General features: G+C 29.2%; 1 protein-coding gene across 1 annotated transcript in view; it reads right to left on the minus strand.

Annotated features, from left to right (window-relative positions):
- LOC119611569 (flocculation protein FLO11) overlaps window positions 1–12,694 on the minus strand; it is a 53,934-nt gene that overhangs the window by 16,163 nt on the left and 25,077 nt on the right. Inside the window, exon 2 of the mRNA XM_037967210.1 lies at window positions 1,577–2,259. Coding sequence (XP_037823138.1) covers window positions 1,577–1,673 — 97 coding nt within the window. The 5' untranslated portion in view covers window positions 1,674–2,259. The remainder of the gene's footprint in view (window positions 1–1,576; window positions 2,260–12,694) is intronic.

The raw sequence follows: 12,694 nt of genomic DNA on the forward strand, positions 1-12,694 counted from the left end.
AGACTATAGACTAGACTATAGACTAGACTATAGACTAGACTATAGACTAGACTATAGACTAGACTATAGACTAGACTATAGACTAGACTATAGACTAGACTATAGACTAGACTATAGACTAGACTATAGACTAGACTATAGACTATACTGTAGACTATGCTATAGACTAGACCATAGACTAGACTATAGACTAGACTATAGACTATACTATAGACTATACTATAGACTATACTATAGACTAGACTATAGACTAGACTATAGACTATACTATAGACTATACTATAGACTATACTATAGACTAGACTATAGACTAGACTATAGACTAGACTATAGACTAGACTATAGACTAGACTATAGACTAGACTATAGACTAGACTATAGACTAGACTATAGACTAGACTATAGACTAGACTACAGACTATACTGTAGACTATGCTATAGACTAGACCATAGACTAGACTATAGACTAGACTATAGACTAGACGAGACTATAGGCTAGACTATAGACTAGACTAGACTATAGACTAGACTATAGACTAGACTATAGACTAGACTACAGACTATACTGTAGACTATGCTATAGACTAGACCATAGACTAGACTATAGACTAGACTATAGACTATACTATAGACTATACTATAGACTATACTATAGACTAGACTATAGACTAGACTATAGACTAGACTATAGACTAGACTATAGACTATTGACTGTAGACTAAACTATATACAAAATTATTGACTAAACTATAGACTAGAATCTAGACTGCAGTTAACTATAGAATATACTATATACCAGAGTATTGACTGGACTATTGACTAGACTATGGACAAGACCAGGCTAGACTATAGACTACACTATAGACTACAACATAGACTGGACTGCAGATTAAACTGTGTACTAGACTAGACTGTAACCTAGACTATAGACTACACTTAAGGCTAGACTATAGACTAGACTTTAGTATAAACAATGGACTAGACTATGGACTGGACTATAGACACCACTATACACTAGACTCTGGACTCTAGACTAAATGTTTTCTAACCCTATTGCAATGGAATTTCTTTTTTCTGTAAAACTTCTTTAGAAATCCATTTTTACAAATAAATTAATTTATTTTTTAACCTACATCCATTCATATGCAAATCTTTAACACATATGACAAGTGAATTTTTAAAATTCAACGCTTTCCAAAAGCAATAATTCATCTGGAAAGAAAAAACGAAAGTTCTAAACTATTTAGCAAATTAACACCTAAAAACCATAACAAACATAATAAATCATTAATAACGAAAACAAACCATTTAACATACTAATCCAATAAATATATTGACAATGAATTCAAATAGGAACAACAACTTTATCAGCAGCATAGCAAAAACAGCAGCAGCTATAACAACATCATTAGCATAGAATAACATTTGAACAAAAATTTGCTGTTGGCACAAAAATAGAAAACTTGGCAAATTTAAAAATAGTAATGGAATTAATTATCTTTTATTTCAAATCACATACATAGTTTGGCGTATTGAATTTGAAATTCAAAACAAAAAAGCGTTAAATTCCTCTTACCGGTATTTGGTGTATAATAAGCTTCCAACTGAGATGGTAGAATGACTATTAAAATAGCTAAACTCGTTAGAATACTAAAGCAACTAATCAGAGTCATATTGATGAGTCAACCATACAACCAATTGACTGAATGAATTTCTGACCGACTGCTTGATGGGTAAGCGTTTTATGAGGGTTTCGAAAATGTGTTGTATTCTATCTTTGTTGGTTCGTGGGCACGTTGCTTTGTGCGTGTTAGCGTGCGAGCATGCGCCGGCTGATGTTGATGGTTTTACTCAACAAGCTGGTGATTAATGTTATGAATGAATGTATAAATTGCCTGAATAAATACGTCCAAATGATTATTAATAAACAAATAAATCATATAATTATCCACGATTGATGATGATGTTGTTGATTTTCTTTCTTTCCGAAATGTATGTCATAGGGTTACGCATGTTCTTTAAAACGCTAAAGCATACAGCGTCATGCATTCATACAGCTTTTTTAAAATGCTGTTCCGTTTGTGGTAATTATTAAGTATATTTTATGTTTTAATAATTAATATGTGTTGAAAACATAAATTTCTTTTTATTAGTGTTATTTTTATTTCTAAATTGAACACAAACGTGTTTGTTTGTCTCTTAAAGATTTGTATGCATTGCTGCAGCAGCAATTATGTTGTGGAACATCTTTGTTAATTCCTGTAATAAACATATAAACAAATAGAGAAATAGATTAATATTATTGCTGACAATAAAATCATAAATAATTCGACTAGACTATAGAGAAGACAAGACTAAAGACCAGACTATAGACTAGACTATAGACTAGACTATAGACTAGACTATAGACTAGACTATAGACTAGACTATAGACTAGACTATAGACTAGACTATAGACTAGACTATAGACTAGACTATAGACTAGACTATAGACTAGACTATAGACTAGACTATAGACTAGACTATAGACTAGACTATAGACTAGACTATAGACTAGACTAGACTAGACTATAGACTAGACTATAGACTAGACTATAGACTAGACTATAGACTAGACTATAGACTAGACTATAGACTAGACTATAGACTAGACTATAGACTAGACTATAGACTAGACTATAGACTAGACTATAGACTAGACTATAGACTAGACTATAGACTAGACTATAGACTAGACTATAGACTAGACTATAGACTAGACTATAGACTAGACTATAGACTAGACTATAGACTAGACTATAGACTAGACTATAGACTAGACTATAGACTAGACTATAGACTAGACTATAGACTAGACTATAGACTAGACTATAGACTAGACTATAGACTAGACTATAGACTAGACTATAGACTAGACTATAGACTAGACTATAGACTAGACTATAGACTAGACTATAGACTAGACTATAGACTAGACTATAGACTAGACTATAGACTAGACTATAGACTAGACTATAGACTAGACTATAGACTAGACTATAGACTAGACTATAGACTAGACTATAGACTAGACTATAGACTAGACTATAGACTAGACTATAGACTAGACTATAGACTAGACTATAGACTAGACTATAGACTAGACTATAGACTAGACTATAGACTAGACTATAGACTAGACTATAGACTAGACTATGACTAGACTATAGACTAGACTATAGACTAGACTATAGACTAGACTATAGACTAGACTATAGACTAGACTATAGACTAGACTATAGACTAGACTATAGACTAGACTATAGACTAGACTATAGACTAGACTATAGACTAGACTATAGACTAGACTATAGACTAGACTATAGACTAGACTATAGACTAGACTATAGACTAGACTATAGACTAGACTATAGACTAGACTATAGACTAGACTATAGACAAGACTATAGACTAGACTATAGACTAGACTATAGACTAGACTATAGACTAGACATAGACTAGACTATAGACTAGACTATAGACTAGACTAGACTATTAGACTAGACTATAGACTAGACTATAGACTAGACTATAGACTAGACTATAGACTGACTATAGACTAGACTATAGACTAGACTATAGACTAGACTATAGACTAGACTATAGACTAGACTATAGACTAGACTAGACTATAGACTAGACTAGACTATAGACTAGACTATAGACTAGACTATAGACTAGACTATAGACTAGACTATAGACTAGACTATAGACTAGACTATAGACTAGACTATAGAATAGACTATAGACTAGACTATAGACTAGACTATAGACTAGACTATAGACTAGACTATAGACTAGACTATAGACTAGACTATAGACTAGACTAGACTAGACTATAGACTAGACTATAGACTAGACTATAGACTAGACTATAGACTAGACTATAGACTAGACTATAGACTAGACTATAGACTATAGACTAGACTATAGACTAGACTATAGACTAGACTATAGACTAGACTATAGACTAGACTATAGACTAGACTATAGACTAGACTATAGACTAGGACTATAGACTAGACTATAGAATAGACATAGCTAGACTATAGACTAGACTATAGACTAGACTATAGACTAGACTATAGACTAGACTATAGACTAGACTATTAAGACTAGACTATAGACTAGACTATAGACTAGACTATAGACTAGACTGTAGACTAGACTGTAGACTAGACTGTAGACTAGACTGTAGACTAGACTGTAGACTAGACTGTAGACTACTGTAGACTACTGTAGACTAGACTGTAGACTAGACTGTAGACTAGACTGTAGACTAGACTGTAGACTAGATGTAGACTAGTCTATGGACTAGACTATGGACTAGACTATGGACTAGACTATAGAAGACTATAGACTAAACTTAGACTAGACTATAGACTAACTATAAACTAGACTATAGACTAGACTATAACTAGACTATAGACTAGACTATAGAATTGACTATAGACTAGATTATTGACTAGACTATAGACTAGACTATAGACTAGACTATAGAATAGACTATAGACTAGAATATAGACTAGAATATAGAATAGACTATAGACTAGACTATAGACTACACTATAGACTAGACTATAGACTAGACTATAGACTAGACTATAGACTAGACTATAGACTAGACTATAGACTAGACTATAGACTAGACTATAGACTAGACTATAGACTAGACTATAGACTAGACTATAGACTAGACTATAGACTAGACTATAGAATAGACTATAGACTAGATTATTGACTAGACTATAGACTAGACTATAGAATAGACTATAGAATAGACTATAGACTAGACTATAGACTAGAATATAGAATAGAATAGACTATAGACTAGAATATAGACTAGAATATAGAATAGACTATAGAATAGACTATAGACTAGAATATAGACTTGACTATACACTAGATTATACACCAGACTATGCATTAGACTATACTTTAAACTATACACTGGACTATAGACAAGACTATAGACTAGACTATAGACTAGACTATAGACTAGACTATAGACTAGACTGTAGACTAGAATATAAACTAGACTATAGCCTAGACTAGACACTAGACTATATACATGCTATGTTATACACTAGGCTATATACATGGTAGGTTATACACTAGACTATAATCTAGATTATACACTAGACTGGTCCATAGACTATACTATACACTAAGATATACCCTTAACTATACATTAGACTATACACCAGACTATGGACTAGACTAGATAGGCTTGACCATAGACTATTTAAAATGTTATTACTTAAAACTTTGAATTATAGTTTAGTACATGTACTACTTCTTTGGCTAATTAAGTCTAAAGTGTGAGCTATTCAATAGATATGTAAAAGCCATCGTGTTTGGACTAGTCCTCTCTTAGTCTTACAACTAATCATAAAAATGTTAACATATTCATTGCAATTCATTTATGGACACTATAGCAAGAAAAAACCAAAATGTTAATGTTTTCTAATTAGTATTAATAAAAATTCATTATTTGATAATGACATTAAAAATGCTAATGATACTTAACACATTATGCCGTTAGATTTCAAACGATTTATTTAACCGCAAAATTAGCAACAGCAACAATAACTAAAATCAAGTTTTACAAAAAATAAAAACAACAAAATAAACATGTATTAAAGCCAAACCGACAGTCCGACCAACATAAAAACACCTTTAAGTGTTTATCTAATAAAACAAATATATGGATTCATAGATATGCGGCTGTATTTGTAGTACGAAAGAATTAATGTTGCATTACAACTGTTAAAGTGCAACATCATCATTATGATGTCTCAACATGTTTCGTGCAACCATGCGCCTGTAGACATATACACCACCATTAAAAAAAACTCCAAAGAAACTACAAAAAAAATAAAGTCCAAAATAAAAAAAAAATAAACGACAAAGTCATGGACAGCAGAGATGAAGTCGCTGCATGCGGTCTAATAGCCGTTAGAATCACGGTTTTAAGAAAAAAATAGAAGACAATTTTCAATGAATGTAAAAAGAAAAGATTTTTAGTTTTTTTTTATTGTTTGAGGAATAAACTAAACCTAGCAAATGGTTTTAGACCAGGTGAGTTAAATAACTGGAGACAGAACTATAGAGTAGTTTTGTTTAAAAAAGTTGATTTTTTTATATACATTTTTTGATGAAGAACTTCGGTGTAAGAGCTGGAAGGAAACATGAACCGATATTTAGCATACTCCATAATCTGATTTTTAGGGGACTTTAAACTTAATTATGCTTTAATTCGATCGTGACCTCTACTTACTTAATAGAGGTTGACTATTTCTATATTAACTAATCTATGGATTAGTTAATATAGAATACAACTTCATCTTTTCGAGATGGTCGAGAGGAGGTTGCTGGTTTATAAAAACATAACAGATTAGGAACTACACGTTGCAAAGGAAGCATTTTGTTATTACCAAAATCAAAGATGGAATATTGTTTGTGGAAAATTAAGCAAATGGTACTTTTTGGATTTTTTTATAATATTGAACATATAAGGCAACAAAACCTATAAAAGATAATTTTTTATACTTTTTCATTCTTCAAAAGGTACTTTTTGAACTTTCTATAATATTGAAGTTAGACATATAAAATTAAACACTTAGATCCCGTAGTAAATGAGACCCTATAACTTTTTGGAACATTTTCATCCTTCGAAAGGTACTTTTTGAATTTTCAATAATAATGAACCTATAAACATAAAATTAAGCAGACATAAAAGGTAAATTTTTGGTACTTTTTCGTACTTCAAAAGGTACTTTTTTAATCTCCGATAATAATGAACCTATAAACATAAAATTAAGCCTAATGTAGAGTCCGGATGAGAATGAGAACCTACAAAAGAAGATTTTTTGGTACTTTTTCGTTCTTCAAAAGGTACTTTTTGAATTTTGTATAATACTGAACCCATAAGTACACGAGAACCTATAAAAGGCAACTTTTGGTATATTTTTGAACTTTTCAACTGGTACTTTTTGAGTTTTTGAAATTAAGCATGTAAATGTAAATGATGATGATATTAAAAAATCTATAAGAGTAAAGTTTTTTAGTACTTTTTGAGCTTCAAAAGGTACTTTTTGAATCTTTTATAATAATGAACCAAGAAACGTAAAATTAAATATGCAGAAAACTGATGGGATGCCTAATTTATGAAAGGAGTACTTTTGTTTTAATGAATTAATGATTTTATATAAACATATAATAAGACATATAGGATCCTGATGGGGTGAACCTCTAGAAGAGTGAATATTTTAGTACTTTTTGTTCTTCAACTAGTATTATATTAAATACGCTGCATATGTACTTCTTTTGTCCTTCAATTGGTACTTTTTGAATTTTTTTATTAAACACTCAGTACCAGTACTCATTCAATGTATAAAAAGTACTTTTTCATTTTACAACTGGTATTTTTTTTTAATTTTGGTAATAAAATTCTTAAGACACCATACTGAAGGGTATATTAGACTCGACACAGCCAAATATTTCTTACTTGTTACCTCTCTAGTGGTGAGGGTATTATGCGCTTGTCTGATGTTTCGTAACACTATATTGATCCTACACCCTCCTTTAAGTATACCAATCGGCTCAGAATCGCTTTCTAAATCGATTTAGCTATGTCCCTCTGCCCGTGCGTCTTTCTGTCCGTCCGTCTGTGTGTCCATGTAAACCTTCACCAGATAATTGGATGACATTTGGAATATGCTCTTCTTTAAAGATGAGGCCTATTGAAAACAGTTAAAATCGATCCATTATTTCGCCTCCAAAAATCGGCAAAAATTAATTTTAATGAAAATCCAAATTTCATAATGATCGGGATTCATTTGACCCCCTATAACCCATCTTTTAGAAAATCTCTTTTTTTTTGTCAAGAAATTGTTAAAATATTTTCGAATTAAGGTAAAAGTCTAAATTAATGCTTTATTATTAAAAAAATATTACACATTTTTAACATAATCAGTGGTGTAGGGTATCATACATTCTTACTGGTTTTTCTTTAATTTTGATTCGAATAGCGAAGATCTGCGTTTACGCTAGTGTATTTTAAATGTATAATTTCATTATATTTCTAATAGATATTTACAGTGTAAACACTTCGGAAATAAGTCAAACTAATTACAATAAAATGACACATTATTTCTACAGGTTTAACCCGCATTCTTAATATTTCTGTTAAATTGTTTTGGGGTCATAAAAAAAACTAATAAACATATATGTAACACAAGTAAGTATTATGATAAACAAGTACCATGAAGAACAATGCCAAATATGTAGGATAAACTAATTTGCAAAAATTTTATAACAAAAAGCAATAAAAATATAAGGGATTTCCAGTTATAATTGTTTCCGTTGGTATTTTTAATTATAATACTATATATACTCTTTTTTCTCTACTACAGCATGACTATTTATGTTATGAATATTTTATGCATATGTTAAGTTTAGAAAAATAGCAATGTGTTTGCCATTTTTCAGTGCTTCAAATAGAGATGTTTTCTTGTTTTTTTGTTTTTTGCTTAATTATAACAACACTGTGAAATTAAATGTTAAACTCATATATTTATTTATTTGTTGTATGCTTTGTTATTTCTATTATCATAATTCCAACATAAATTAAAACAAAAGACTTAAGACCAATACTTTGCTTTGCCTTTATTTTTCTTGCTTATAACTCCTTGTTTTATGCTTAACTATTTATTATTAGTTGTTAGCTATTTATTTAACATTAAGTACCACAGTTAGTAAGTAAAAGATATTTTTAAACCACAAACATTTTATGTTTTGCTATTTCATACCGTTACTTAATTAGAATTTCTATGTTTTTGCTCAAACTGTTTGTCTGAGGAAAAAAATATGTTTAAGAGAAAAAAGTTACAGTTTAGGTATATTTAGCCTTATAAAAAGGTTTTTCTTTAGAAAAAAATAAAGAATTTTAATTTGAACATGATATTTCTAACGGTTAGTGTGCATGTTTATTATAAAATAGTTAGACACATGCTATTTAAATGCATATTTATTAAATTATATTTTAAATAAAGAAACTTTTTATAAAAAAAAAAGTGGCAAAGTTAACTTGCAGATATCTCTATCAGAGTCAAACAATTTGCTAGACTCTGATACTGATGAGTTATTACGATTCTTCTAAGCACAATAACTCATTACTATTTAACTCTTGTGAAATGCTGCACCATCAAAAAGTCAACTTATTAAACATAAAATTAAAATATTTAACATTTAATATGCTTAATTATAACATCAAACACACTTTTTTCTTAAATTTTTTAAATCCATACTTGCTTTTCCACAAAATGTATATAAATTCTCTGCTAGATCGTTTTTAACTATCCAATTTTCAACAACATTTCATATTAAATTGGAGCACAACTAATTAAATTAAACTGATGATCTGTAAAAAGTAACAGACATTGCAAAAGAAAAAGAAGAATTTCAAAAAGAAAAACTAAGTTTACTAGAAACAACTATAAATATATATCATATTTCACTTGCCGTGCGAAAACTAAAGAAACAAAAAATTATAAACAACTGCCTTTAACAATTCCTGATGGCATCACAGGAACGAAAATACCCATACATCGTAAATATGAAAAAAATTAAAAGAAAAGAAAAATCAAACGAAAGACTTAAGCTACAAACTTGATTTGTTAAGAAAACAAACTAAACACAGACAGACGACCAAGCACACACTCTCAAACTAATAAATTGTTAATAACTGTTGCTGACCGTAACCCAGTACACTACAAAGATATACGTACACATGCATACATACATATATTCCAGAAAATATTCTTAAAAAGTTGTTATTGTTGGTATAAAACAAATACTATAGAATAGAAATAATATGAAGAAAGAAATATTTATGAAAAATGTAATAAATATGTCTAGAGGGCTTTGTGGCAATAATAAAATTTCTTTGAAAGACAGTTTTTTCCAGTTGGGTTTTTTGCCATGATTTACAGATCAGTTGTTAAGAACAAAAGAACACCTCTTTATAAATGACTAGATTTGTATACCCGGTTTTCTGAAATAGTTGGAGGGACTTCACAAACTTTCATTCACTAACTAACTAACTAACTAACTAACTAACTACTAACTAACTAACTAACTAACTAACTACTAACTAACTAACTAACTAACTAACTAACTAACTAACTAACTAACTAACTAACTACTACCTAACTAACTAACTAACTAACTAACTAACTAACTAACTAACTAACTAACTAACTAACTAACTAACTAACTAACTAACTACTAACTAACTAACTACTAACTAACTAACTAACTAACTACTAACTAACTAACTACTAACTAACTAACTAACTAACTAACTAACTACTAACTAACTAACTAACTAACTAACTAACTAACTAACTACTAACTAACTAACTAACTAACTAACTAACTAACTAACTAACTAACTAACTACTAACTAACTAACTAACTAACTACTAACTAACTAACTAACTAACTACTAACTACTAACTAACTAACTAACTAACTAACTAACTAACTAACTAACTAACTAACTAACTAACTAACTAACTAACTAACTAACTAACTAACTAACTAACTAACTAACTAACTAACTAACTAACTAACTAACTAACTAACTAACTAACTAACTAACTACTAACTAACTAACTACTAACTACTAACTAACTAACTAACTAACTAACTAACTAACTAACTAACTAACTAACTAACTACTAACTACTAACTAACTAACTAACTAACTAACTACTAACTAACTAACTAACTAACTAACTAACTAACTAACTAACTAACTAACTAACTAACTAACTAACTAACTAACTAACTAACTAACTACTAACTAACTAACTAACTAACTAACTAACTAACTAACTAACTAACTAACTAACTAACTACTAACTAACTAACTAACTACTACTACTAACTAACTAACTAACTAACTAACTAACTAACTAACTAACTAACTAACTAACTAACTAACTAACTAACTAACTAACTAACTAACTAACTAACTAACTAACTAACTAACTAACTAACTAACTAACTAACTAACTAACTAACTACTAACTAACTAACTAACTAACTAACTAACTAACTAACTAACTAACTAACTAACTAACTAACTAACTAACTAACTAACTAACTAACTAACTAACTAACTAACTAACTAACTAACTAACTAACTAACTAACTAACTACTAACTAACTACTAACTAACTAACTAACTAACTAACTAACTAACTAACTAACTAACTAACTAACTAACTAACTAACTAACTAACTAACTAACTAACTACTAACTAACTAACTAACTAACTAACTAACTAACTAACTAACTAACTAACTAACTAACTACTACTAACTAACTAACTAACTAACTACTACTACTAACTAACTAACTAACTAACTAACTAACTAACTAACTAACTAACTAACTAACTAACTACTAACTAACTAACTAACTAACTAACTAACTAACTAACTAACTAACTAACTAACTAACTAACTAACTAACTAACTAACTAACTAACTACTACTAACTAAACTAACTAACTAACTAACTAACTAACTAACTAACTAACTAACTAACTAACTAACTAACTAACTAACTAACTAACTAACTACTAACTAACTAACTAACTAACTAACTAACTAACTAACTAACTAACTACTAACTAACTAATAACTAACTAACTACTAACTAACTAACTAACTAACTAACTAACTAACGACTACTAACTAACTAACTAACTAACTAACTAACTAACTACTAACTAACTAACTAACTAACTAACTAACTAACTAACTAACTAACTAACTAACTAACTAACTAACTAACTAACTAACTACTAACTAACTAACTACTAACTAACTAACTAACTAACTAACTAACTAACTAACTAACTAACTAACTAACTAACTAACTAACTAACTAACTAACTAACTAACTACTAACTAACTAACTAACTAACTAACTACTACTAACTAACTAACTAACTAACTAACTAACTAACTACTAACTACTAACTACTAACTAACTACTACTAACTAACTAACTAACTAACTAACAACTAACTAACTAAACTACTAACTAACTACTAACTAACTAACTAACTAACTAACTAACTACTAACTAACTAACTAACTACTACTAACTAACTAACTACTAACTAACTAACTAAACTAACTAACTAACTAACTTAACTAACTAACTACTAACTAACTAACTAACTAACTACTAACTAACTACTAACTAACTAACTAACTACTAACTAACTAACTAACTAACTAACTAACTACTAACTAACTAACTAACTAACTAACTAACTAACTAACTAACTAACTAACTAACTAACTAACTAACTAACTAACTACTAACTAACTAACTAACTACTAACTAACTAACTAACTAACTAACTAACTAACTAACTAACTAACTAACTAACTAACTAACTAACTAACTAACTAACTAACTAACTAACTAACTAACTAACTAACTAACTAACTAACTAACTAACTAACTAACTAACTACTAACTAACTAACTAACTAACTAACTAACTAACTAACTAACTAACTAACTAACTAACTAACTAACTATCTAACTAACTAATCAACCAACTTAA

The sequence above is a fragment of the Lucilia sericata genome, unplaced genomic scaffold (genome assembly GCF_015586225.1).
Source record: "Lucilia sericata isolate MDLA Ls3-8-SP2 unplaced genomic scaffold, ASM1558622v1 Contig001482F_arrow, whole genome shotgun sequence".
NCBI classification, from domain to species: Eukaryota; Metazoa; Arthropoda; class Insecta; order Diptera; family Calliphoridae; genus Lucilia; species Lucilia sericata.